The 11,788-nt window shown below is 50.5% G+C and overlaps 2 protein-coding genes and 1 non-coding gene across 4 annotated transcripts in view; 1 reads left to right on the top strand and 2 right to left on the bottom strand.

Annotated features, from left to right (window-relative positions):
• Positions 1-2,547, top strand: part of LOC142860986 (6-phosphofructo-2-kinase/fructose-2,6-bisphosphatase 1) — a 78,154-nt gene extending 75,607 nt beyond the window's left edge. For both annotated transcript variants that reach the window (XM_075999873.1, XM_075999874.1), the window contains 3 exons: positions 769-831; positions 1,818-1,882; positions 2,230-2,547. In XM_075999873.1, coding sequence (XP_075855988.1) covers positions 769-831; positions 1,818-1,882; positions 2,230-2,289 — 188 coding nt within the window. In that variant the 3' untranslated portion in view covers positions 2,290-2,547. The remainder of the gene's footprint in view (positions 1-768; positions 832-1,817; positions 1,883-2,229) is intronic.
• Positions 2,548-4,111: 1,564 nt separating this feature from the next.
• LOC105884348 (uncharacterized) lies at positions 4,112-11,783 on the bottom strand (the record flags this gene model as incomplete). Its single annotated transcript, XM_075999872.1, is given in 15 exon segments — positions 4,112-4,198; positions 4,368-5,280; positions 5,283-5,555; positions 5,558-6,512; positions 7,320-7,434; positions 7,997-8,059; positions 8,442-8,484; positions 8,578-8,657; positions 9,378-9,469; positions 9,995-10,074; positions 10,336-10,359; positions 10,362-10,395; positions 10,504-10,608; positions 11,323-11,714; positions 11,717-11,783. Coding segments are annotated over 14 exon segments (3,225 nt in total), but the record flags the coding sequence as incomplete, so codon positions are not given.
• On the bottom strand, positions 7,668-7,795 carry LOC142867862 (small nucleolar RNA SNORA11). The gene has a single exon (XR_012917196.1). It is a non-coding gene; the product is annotated as a small nucleolar RNA SNORA11 (small nucleolar RNA).
• Positions 11,784-11,788: the final 5 nt, after the last annotated feature.

Raw genomic sequence — 11,788 nt, forward strand, 5'->3', positions numbered from 1 at the left:
CGTGGCCTCAGAGGGTCTAGGTTCAAGTCCCTGCTCTGACTCTTCCTGGACGCAGGACTTCCCATGAGGGACGTCCCTCTCAGAGCCTCAGTTTCCTCATCCAGAAAATGGGCCTATTGTCCCCTCCTCTCAGCCTTGCCTGATAAATGGAAACGGAGGCCCTGACAAGAAATTGTACATGAACACTCAGAGCCACTTAATGTACCAGGTCAACAACTGGGAACAAGTGACTCCACGGGTGCCAGTCCACGGGGAAGTGTAGGAGCAGTGGGAGGGAGCAGCTGCGCTGGGGAGGAGGCTGCGGGAGCTGTCAGTGCCACGCACACCTGCGCCCTGGACTCTGGCGCACAGCAGGGGCTCAGTGGACACTTGCCGACAGGGACCATGGGACTTTATGGTGGGCGTCTGGGCAAGGCCCCAGGCTACGACAGTGGGGCGGCCTGCCTCGGTGTCCTGTTGGACCCAGGAGTGAATAGGTGGCCGTCTCTGGGGAGGCCGGCCTGACCCTCCTGCAGGACCCAGAGCCTGCCCCCCTTTCCCCAGGTGCTCCTTCCTCCCTGCCCCCGGCCGGCCGCCTCCCCGCTCTCCTCCTCTGTGCCCAGCCTGCTCTTGGCGCTGCCCCTGCAGGGTTGGGGAAGGGGGCCCTGGTGAGGCCCAGCCCAGCATGGGGAGGTGCCAGGGGGAGAGTCCAGCCAGCCCGGAGGCCTTGGAGGTGGTGCCCTGGCCAGCCCTAGAGATCTCTGAGGGCTGCTTCCTGCTCTTTTCCAGATGAGCTTCCGTATCTCAAGTGCCCTCTGCACACAGTGCTCAAACTCACGCCTGTGGCTCATGGTGAGTATCCCCCAGGCAATCCAAGGAAAGGTATATGGGGCTATGAGCATGCTCCCAGTGCCTGCCATTTTCCCAGCAGAGTCCTAGGGGAGGTTCCCTGCGTGAATAGATGGATGTCCTGGTGGAGGTGGGGCTGATGGTAGTCAGATAACAGGGAAAGGATAGCATGGCCTCTAAATCCAGGGCCTGGCTCCAACTTTTTCTGTCTCTGACAGTGTAGTGAGCATACAACACTGAGCTATAGAAGGGGGACTCCATAAAGGGGACCAGAGGAAAATTATAGATTGGAGCCATATTGGAGAAAGAGCTCAGTATTCTCTTGGGGCATTGGTTAACTACAAAAGGTTCATGAACAGGAAAGGGACTGAATCGAATCTATTGTGGGGTGTGCACAGGGCAGAATGGCTTACTGAAGCCTGGAGTAAGGTACAATCCACAGGCATTGGGCCTCCTCTGCCAGCTCCAGGCCCCAATGATGCACCCTCCTCATTCTTCAGGTCCCTGAGAACTCCACTGTGACGTTTTACACCCCTGGTGTTGCCTGTAACCGCACTGTCTTCTAAATGAACTTTGCTGATACTGATTGTCCAAGGCGTGGCCCCAGGACTCCTCCACACCTTCAGCACCTAACATGGCTTGGAGGATCAGCAGAGATCCATCCATACCGCGTAGATCTCGCAGACCACAAGAGACAGGGGAGGCAACAGATCTCTCATCTCCATCCCCATTTACAAATGAGCAACTGAAGCTCAGAGAACTAAGATTGTTGGGGGCAGAGCAGGAAGGACGCCTGTAGGCTGCCTCTCAGGCCTGGTGTCTTCCTCAGGCATCACACAGCCGTTTAAATTCCCTCCTACTGGGTGGTTCCAATCTGCACACGTATGGAACTGGGGGTGTGGGTGCTGATGGTGGGGGGGGGCAAAACCTCAGGGAAGACCTGTGCTTACCTTGAGGGCTTACAGACAAATGGTTTGCTCTTTTCTGAGGCTGCAAAGTGGAGCCCATCTACCTGAATGTGGAGGCCGTGAACACACACCGGGAGAAGCCTGAGGTAGGTGGGGGACTCCATGGCCCAGGCTGGTTGTGGACACAGCACATGGCAAAAGTCCCCTCCCCCACAGAAAGGCTGCCCCAACGCCACAGAGCCTGGGTGTTTTGCACCAACAGGTAGAATAACCAGCCTCCAGAAACGCAGGACCCACAGCCCAGACCTGAGGCACCATGGAGATGGAGGGCAAAGGCCTCAGGCCGAGATTCCCTACCCAGGCAGGCCTGAAAAGAGGGTCGAGATCCAGGCCTGGCTGAGAGAGGAGCCGGGCAGTGAGGATAGGAGGCAGGGGACGAGCTAGGGCTCTACACTGCTATCTTCCTCCTATTAATCTTGGGCTCTCTTCTCAGAATGTGGACGTCACCCGGGACCCTCAAGAAGCCTTGGACACTGTCCCTGCTCATTACTGACCTTTTTCCAAGAAGTCAAACTGCCTGTGTCCTCACTGCCTTCTACTTTTAGGAACTGACATCCTTGCTCTTCTCCCTACCCTGAGAAGACTCTGGTCTTGGCCTCACTGGCTACCAGTGAAGAAGCCCTCAGCAGCTCTAAAACAAGTCTCAATTCCTGGCCACAACTAAGAAACTGTCTAGCTCTGGATAAAGTTCTTTCTTTCTTAAGTCATACTCTCTGATCAATAAAGACTTCTCTTACTAGCTACAGGAGGAGAGTAAGAGGTCATGGTGAGCTTTCTTCCAGCGCTCTCAAGATCCTGATCCTGATCCTGACTCAGCTCTGGTGCTGTGGGGGTGTGGAATGGGTGAAGACTTCCTGGAGGGAAGAGTTCTATGGTAGCACCTCCAATGATGGGGGAGGAAACGGGTCCTTGTGAGTACCTGTGAGCCTTGTTCCTTGGTGGGCAAGGTGGCTGGGGACATGACACCTTCATCCTTACAATTGGCGAACAATCTGGCACTTAGGCCAAGTGCTCTTCTCTTCTCCAACTCTTGCTGCCATATTGATTTCACTGTCCATGTGAATGACCCAACCAACACCCTGGCCTCCCAGTCCCCTGACTCCCTCAACTCCAGTGATCATCTTCTCCCATTCAACTACCCACTCTATGAACTTTGGCAACATCTCCCTAGTCTGACTTCTCCAATGCAAGCATCTCACTATCTGATCACTGCCAACCCCCCCCCCAAGTCCTTACAACTCTATGTCATCCCCAGTATCTCTAGAAGCATGCCTGCACACAATAGGCATACATGTAGTATTTCATGAATGAACAATATTTGTTGTTGTACTGCATCAAGAGCATAGTCCTTTGATTGCTCCATTGTCTCTCAACCCATCTTCAGTCTTCTTCCATCCCTAATCAACTTGAATCCTCTTCAGCCACTCTCTATCCACCTACTGTGGGCCAGGTACCAGCAACCCAGTGATAAAGAGACAGACTCATACACTCGCTGCTTTTGTTCCCTTGTCCTTCCATCACAAACACCCGGCAAGACCCAAATCCTGCATAATCCACATCCCCTTTTTTTGTTGGGATCCACCACAGAGTTGCTGATTACTGCTTGAAGCAGATCTATAACTGCTTCCATAGCCACCCTTAAATCCTCTTCGAAGTCAGGGTCACCTTCTATTATCTGGCACCATAATCCATCCTACTTTCTCAGGGACGGGCTACTTCAGTCAATTGCTGATTCTTTCATGTCTTTCTCCTGTCCCTCTCTATTGACTTTTGCCCCACAGTCTATGCAATATGCTCAAGTCTTTCCTATCCTAAGAAATCCCTCCCTTGTTCCTGTGTCCTACCCTCATTACCTCCCCCTCTATTCCTCCATTCTTATACAAACGAATCAAAATGAATCTGTACTTACTGTCCAGAACCCTCTTGCTTTGCCTTCTGCTCCAGGCTTTCCCCCTCCATATCTTTTCTCAAGCTATTATATTCTTGCCGGCCATGCTTTCCCCGAGCCTCTATTCTGCTGAAGTCATACTTGCCTTTGAGCCAAAAATTGGAGCCTCACCTTCCCTAAAAAGCTATGCTGATCTCCTGCTTTTCTATGAATTCAAGATGCCACAACTACCCAAGATGCCACTCCACAACTACCTAAGAACATTAAAAAACAGGAAAAAACTCCAATTCATTTTGCAAATTTAATGTAACTCTGATAGCAAAATATGACAGCATACAGGAAGCAAACAATAAAGCAGAAATGGCAAACAGATTTTTCACAGCATGTCATCCTCAGCTGTTTGGTCATGGCTGCTTAGACTGATGTGTGGACAAAGATTCCATGGATGTATCTTGACTCCATGGGAAGGACTGTTGCAATTCATTAGTGGTATCTGTAAATGTGGGGAATAAACCTGAAAACAAAATACACAGGAACACATTTTAGCACTAAATATACTGTTTTCTCATACTTCCCTCATTGCCTCATCTTCCCACCCCACTCTCCCACCCCGGGGTTTCTTATAACATCTCCCAACTCATACCCAACCTCATGGGCCCTGGTAATAAAGATATTACAATTACCTGAAACCTCACTAGCCATAGGAGAAGCCACAGGCACGAAGGCTGGTGGCTCCACCACCAAAGCCAGCACCAGTGCTCGGTCCACTGCTGAAGCCAGCTCCAGTGTTCAGTCCACTGCCGAAGCCACTGGTGCTTGGTCCACTGCAGAAGCCAGCGCCAGCGCTTGGTCCACCGCTGATGCCAACAATAGAACTGGGTCCACTACTGAAACCGGCGCTGGTGCTGGGTTCTCCAGTAAAGCCATTGCTGGTGTTGGAATCACTGCCAAAGCCAACGATGGTACTCAGTCCTCTGTTGAAGCCGGCATTAGGCCCACTGCCAAAGCCATCGCTGGTGACCAGTCCACCACTAAAGCCAGCACTGGTACCTAGTCCACCACCAAAGCCAGAGCTGGTGCCTACTCCACCACCGAAGCCGGTGCTGGTGCTCAGTCCACCACCAAATCCAGCACTGGTGCTTAACGCACTGCCAAAGTTGAAACCGGCACTGGTGCTGGGTCCATCACCCAAACTGGCACTGGTAGCACCACTAAAGCAGGCACTGGTGCTAGGAGGGCCATCAAAGCATAGGTTGGTGTTAGATGCACTGCCAAAGCAGAGGCTAGTGCTGGGAGCTCCACCAAAACAGAAGCTGGTGCTGTGAGCACCACCAAAGCTGTGAGCACCACCAAAGCTGACATTGGTGCTGGGAGCATCACCAAAGCTGATGCTCGTGCTAGGAGCGCCACCAAAACCCATATTGTTACTAGGAGTACCACCAAAGTCAGTAGTGGTACTAAGTGCCCCACTGAAGCCAGCACTGGTTCTGAATGCACTGCCAAAGCCAGGGTTAGTGCTGGGTGCAACACTGAAGCCAGCACTGGTGCTGACAGCACCGCCAAAACTGGCACTGGTATTGAGTGTGCTGCCAAGCTAGCACTGGTGCTGGGAGAGTCACCAAAGCAGACACTGGTGCTTAGTGTACTGCCAAAGTCAGTGCTGGTGAAGACAGCACTACCAAAGCCAGCACTGGTATTGAGCCCTCCACCAAAGCCAGCACTGGTGTTGAGCACTCCGCCAAAGTCAGTACTGGTACTGGGAGAGCCACCAAAGCAGACGCTGGTGCTTAGTGTACCACCAAAGTTGGCACTGGTGTTGGGAGAGCCACAGAGGGAGACACTGGTGCTGAGTGTACCACCAAAACCAGTGTGGTGTTGGGGGAGCCACCAAAACAGATACTGGTACTAAATGTACCTCCAAAGCTGGCACCAGAGCTGGGAGAGCCACCAAAGCAGACACTGGTGCTGAGTGTACCTCCCAAACCAGTGCTGGTGCTAAGTGTACCACTGAAAACGGTGCCTGTGGTGGGCACACTGCCGAAGCTGGTGCTGGTGCTGAGTGCACCACTAAAGCCAGCAGTGGCGCTGAGTGTGCCTCCAAAGCCAGAGCCGGCTCCACCACTGAAAGTGGCACTGGTGTTGAGTGGACCACTGAAACTAGAGCTGGTTCCATCACTAAAGCTGGCACTGGTACAAGGTGTGCCACCAAAGCTAATGCCGGCTTGACTGCTAAAACTAGAGCTGGTGGTGGGTGCACCACCAAAGCTAATACAGGCTGTACTGCTAAAGCTGGGGCTAGTGCTGGCTGTTCCACCAAAGCTAATGCTGGCTGCACTGCTAAAACTGGCACTGGTAGTGGGCGTGCCACCAAAGCTAATGCTGGCTGCACTACTGAAGCTGGTACTGGTACTGGGTACACCACTGAAGGTAATGCCAGCTCCACTACCAAAGGCACCATTGGGGCTGGGTGCACCACTGAGGCTAATACTAGCACCATCACTGAACCTAGCCCTGGTGCTAGCTCCTCTGCTGAAGTTGACGTTGGTGCTGGAGTCCACATTTTCTTGGGCTCTGCCCTCAATTTCAAACGAAAATCTGCTCCAGGCCTGAGCATCATCACCTAACTCTTCTCTTGTTAGGCAGTCAATATCCATGTCATCCCAGTTCCAGGGCCTAGCCACAGCTTCCTCTCCAATCCCCATTTGGGCCCTTGCCTCAGCCCTGGCCTCAGCCTCGGCCACAGCCACAGCCACAGCTGCAGCTTGGACTTCCATCTCCACTGCCTCCCGGTACTGAGAAGCCCAGTCCTTGGGGTCTTTCTTCTGCACCTAAAACATGAATGATAATCATTATAAGCAAAGTAACTTTTGTAATCATGTATTAAGCACCGACTATAGGGTTTGTATAGAAGTAATAGCAATATTTTTAAAAAATTCCTAGTTACTAGAGCTCTGTCATGGGTCAGTCCTGAGATCTAATTTCAGCTCTGATAACTTAGGTGCTATATAACCTTGGACAAGTTACTTAAGTTCACTGAGTCTAAGTGTCTTCATCTATAATATGGGAAATGATAAGAAAGTATGCTATGAACTGAATGTTTGTGTCCCTCAAAATCTGTATGTTGAGTCCCCAACCCCCAATGTGACTGTATTTGGAGATAGGGCCTTTATAGAAGTAATTAAGGTTAAATGATATCATAAGGGTGGGGTCCTGATCCAATAGGATTAGTGTCCTTATAAAAAGGGACACTAGAAAGCTTGCTTTTTCTCTCTGCCATGTGTGGAGACAGCAAAAGAGTGGCCATCTGCAAGCCAGGAGGAGAGCCCTCACCAAAACTGACCATGCTGGACCTTGGTCTGGGATTCTCACCCTCCAGACCTGTGAGAAAATAAATTTCTGTTTTTCAAGTCACTAAGTCTATGGTATCTTGTTATGGCAGCCCAAGCTGATTAATACAAAGTATGAAGAATTAATGAGATGATGTAAACTATATATCTAGCAGCATTCTGGGACATAAATATGTTTATATATGAACTTCAGAGTGCTCTGTACCTGACCATCCCTGCACATTGCCTGACCCAGCCAGGGGAATCCTATTCCCTTAATATTCCAAACTCAGGCAGCTTTCCTATTACCTTGCATGCAAACTTGAGGACTTTCATCTTGCTAGTCTCATGGTAGGAGCGCAAGCCCCAGAAGAACTCATATTCAGGTGGTCTGCTGTTGGGGACCCTCTTGTACTCCAGGTACCTTGGAGAAAGGAAATGAAACTTACTTTGAACCAAGCAAACCTGTTGTCTAACCACTAGGCATGAAATAGCAACCCACTCCAAACAAATACTAAATAGCCCCTGAAGGATTTCTAAGAGATCTTCCAGCCCCAGACTCATTCTCAAACAGAGTTCATGGTTTCAGCTTCCAATACTGAGCCATTTCCCATTGACTTTGTGCAAAGAAGTCACTTGGGGTGCTGCAGTGGAGGCATGTGTAGGGCACTATGTCACAGGAAGGCCACAGTATCCTGCCACCTGTAGGAGTAAGCCCAGATTTCTGTTGGGTGTGTTGTAAACAGAGGCGCCATTCTTCAGGCCCCCTGCTCTGAGCACACCCCACTACAAGGGCCTTGTGTTGAGTCTGACCCAGTCCTGGAAAAGTCCACCCATGGGAATTTTAGGCAGGACTCAATTCTAGAACGCAGGATGCCCATCCCTCTAAAGCTACTGTAAGAAAGGTGGTGACCGAGCACTTTCTGGATCAGATCAATATGCCCAGAATACTTCAGGGCCAGACAAAGCCCCCAAACACCCCTTACTTCTGCTTGACAAACTCGTCTGTGATGAGCTTCCTTACTTCCCCAAACAGTGAATGCTTCACCCTGGTAATGGGTAAAATAACCTGTGAACACAGATCAGAACTGCCCAGATAAGGGCCGAGGCATTACCCGACATGGAAGAGACCTCTCTAGCACGTGGGGCAGTCTCAACAAGGTGAAGAAAGAAGTGAGCGTGTGGCCACTAGAGCAAGCAGCAGATGGCTCTTTGTCAGAGATACCTGAAGGTCTATCTAACATCTCGGCTTCAAACAGAAAGAGGACATAGGGGAGAGAGGGAGCAGAGAGTTCAAGACCATTTCCCCATCCACCCTGGTCAGAACCCTGGGCCCTCTCCACCAGACCACCAGGCTGATGCAATCCTGGGACTGTCCTCTCTTGCCAAAGGACAACATGGACAGCAAGTGCTGAGAGAGCCCAATCACACCCAGGGCGCAGCCCCAACTTGCGTAGCACTTCCCAGATGACAGCTGCAAGGGGAGGCAAGAGGAGAGAGGGACAAAAAATGAACACTCGGAATCCAGACCATAGCCACCCATTCAGCTGCACACCAAGCCACTCACCCCCACTGGATCTATTTCCATTCATGAAGATGATGCTAAGAAGCACCATGAGTAGACCCAGCTTGGGTGACTCCTTAGTCCTAAGGGAATAATAAGACAGAGAGGATTATGCCCAGCAGCCATCTACAAAAGACACACCAGCTAGCTCACTAGGCTAGCCTCTCCCAGATTCCTCAGATACGGGAGAATTCTGCCGCGTCTATGCTTCAGGCTCCATGTGACCCTGGGCAAGGCACGCAGACTCATGAGCCTCAGTCTCCTATTCCACAAAATGAGAAAATCACATCTTCCCCTTCCCAGGCTGCCAAGAAGATGGAAGGATGCCTGTCAACCTGGTACAACCCAGGCACCCAGTCAACGTGAGTCCCTTCTTTCTCTCCCAGACCCCTCAGCCCCAAAAGAATTCTAGGCTGGGCCCTACTGATATTCCTGCCCTTAATGTATCCTGGCCCACCAACACCACGGAGCTCTCCTTGAGAACCACTCAACCAAGGCCTGGCCAGGGACTCAGTAGGCAGAGACAAGCAACAATAGGCCTGCTTTCCTGGGAAGCTTCTGGAGAGACAGGAAACCTGACAGCAGGAATGCCCCACCCCAGTCTCTTACAGCCTTCAATCAATCATAACAGGCACCACTACTGAGCGAGCGCAGGGCTCCAACTATGGCTGGGGGCTGGGACAGGGTCAGGGCCCTGTCTTTCCTGACCCTCTAAGAGGATACAGGGAGAGAGGACAGGGAAGGGCTAGAACCATGAACGAAAGCAGAAGCCCCCCTCCCACCCCAGCCCTTTTCCAGTTTACGTTCCCAGTATGCCTGTGGAGGATTCCTGATTGCTGATGAGAATATACAAGCTACTTTGCTTATCAATTTCCTTCAGATTGACTCGAAACATCTGCCAAGTAAAAGAATAGCCTGTGAGATCACAAAATTTAGCTTAGGATTCAGTGAGCTTCACAGACATGCCGCAGATCCCCATGTACCTAGGGGTTTCGTGCATGTGAGAAGTCAGTGAGATAACACACATAAAGCATGTAACTAAGTGCCAGCACCCAGTAAACACACAGCAAATGTACTACTGTCATCAATGTCATCAGCCTGATTAGTGGAAACCTAAGGAGACAGACAATGAGGAATGGAAGGGACAGGTGAGCATCTGAAATGCATGTCAGGATGTGCCCAGCTGCAGACAGAAGCTGGGACTAAGTTTGGATGGCTTGGGTCCTAGGTATGCTTTCATTACTGACTTGCTGCATAACCCATGGCTAGTCTACACTGCTCCCTAGGCCACTGTCTACCCACCAGCACAATGATGGGGCTGGACTAGCTGGTCTCTATGGTTCCCCCAGAAGGGACATGTACACCTTTGTTTGATTTGAATCTTCCCCATTGCACCCATCCCCCAAGGCTGCCCTTTCACCTTCTCCAGAGCATAGCTTGCTCATTCAATGATCTCTGGGTAATATTCCTCACATTCTTGGATGACATCCTTCAGCACATCTGCAGGAAGGGAAAAGTGGAAGCAGCCAGGCTGAGCAGAGGCCACAGAGCTGCAGCCCTTTTGCCAGTCCTGTGGGGTCAAGTGCAGCCAGAGACCTGAACTGTGTTAGCAGGAGATGCCAGCCATGGCAGTGTATAGGAAAATAAGGGTGGAGAAATGAGAAAACGAGGAGGCCATAAAGGTAAAAGGTTACTCCCAGACCATGAGGGGAGAGGAGAGTAGAGCGACAAGCTCAAGGGGGAGGGTTGGTAGGACCCTACCTGAGCGCTTGATGGGGATCTTTGGTCCTTAACCAACAGGTATTTCACCAACTTATTTGCCTGAGAAATGAGGAATGGATGGGGAGATCTCAATATGTTTACAGAAAATTTGGAAGGGGCAGAGAAGAGGGCAGGTGAAGAAGAGACTGGGCAGCACTGGATTCTTACCCTTTCTTGCAAAATGGCCACATCACGGGGTGGTGGAGGCCTCCGGCCCCATGAGATTCGCCTGTAATTACTGCCACTTCTCTCATCCCCATTCAGATGCCTGGACTTCATCATCAGAAAGAATGAAGATCCAGAGTCACCAGGTGAAAGACATAGCTTTGTCTCCTCATCTGCCTCCCCCAGAAAGTCTCCTTAAACCTTCCCCTGTAGTGGGGCCTGAGGCCTGGGCTTATCTTTCATTGTCTCCCAGCAGGAGTTTCATTCCTCTACCAGGCCAGGAGCAACCTAAGGACAGGGCCTGGGGCTCCTCCTCTTCCTTTGGCCACCACTGATTCTGCTAGCTGGTACCCCTTAGACAAGTCACTACCCCTCTCTGGGACTCAGTTTTCTTATGTGTAAAACTTAGACCTATGATCCCTTGTTGTTAAAAGTTACATTCAAGACATAAAGATATACACTTTTGTCACTGGCCTGAAAAAAAAAAAAAAAAAAAAGACATAAAGATAAAACCTGCATGAATGTACCCAACACAAAGTTACCATGTGGTGTGTGGTAACTACTACATAAATACAAATTGAATTATATACACGTTGTAGCTAAGTGTATGGATGTCTTCTTTCCCCACCAATCTGTGAACTGCCAAGGAGCAGAAACTATATCACATTCTTCTCAGCATCTTCCATAGCCTATCTGAACACAGGGATTGGCTCAAAGTAAAAAGGTTCACTTAACTTTTATAGAAGAACTTTTATGTACAACTAGAAGGATAGGAATGGAAAAGAAGCACAAAGTCAAGGACGGTGATGTCAGAGATCTTACCTTTCGGTTCCTCTTGCCCTGAGTCCTGGTTGTGGGCTTCAGACTCAAGTGAGCCAGATAGTCATCTGCCAGGGCCTGGACAGCAGCAGCAACCTGAGTCACAAGGGCACTTACGTTGGCATAAGCTGTGGCCATCTTGGCCTTTGGCCCTTGGTCAGTAATTTGAGTCAGGCTTTCAGTTGACTGAGCCTTAGTGGCAGTCTTCCAAGCCCTAGACCCTGTCTTGACCCAAAGGTTGGCTGCCAGTGCTTGGTTTGTGACCATTTGAGTGGCAGGTGGGGTCTTAAAGATTTCAGAGGCAAAATTTGGGCCCTTATTGGCAGCCTTCTTGCCCTTGGATTTTTTTGGCTGGATAGCTGCTGCTGAGGCTTCATTCTGTCTGGTGACATTGGAGCCTCTATATGCTCAATGTCAGTATTTGTGGCCTTAGCCGTTGTCTTCTTGGCTTTACAGGCTTTCTTGGTTC

The sequence above is a fragment of the Microcebus murinus genome, unplaced genomic scaffold (genome assembly GCF_040939455.1).
Source record: "Microcebus murinus isolate Inina unplaced genomic scaffold, M.murinus_Inina_mat1.0 scaf021_hap2_Mmur4.0, whole genome shotgun sequence".
NCBI lineage: Eukaryota > Metazoa > Chordata > Mammalia > Primates > Cheirogaleidae > Microcebus > Microcebus murinus.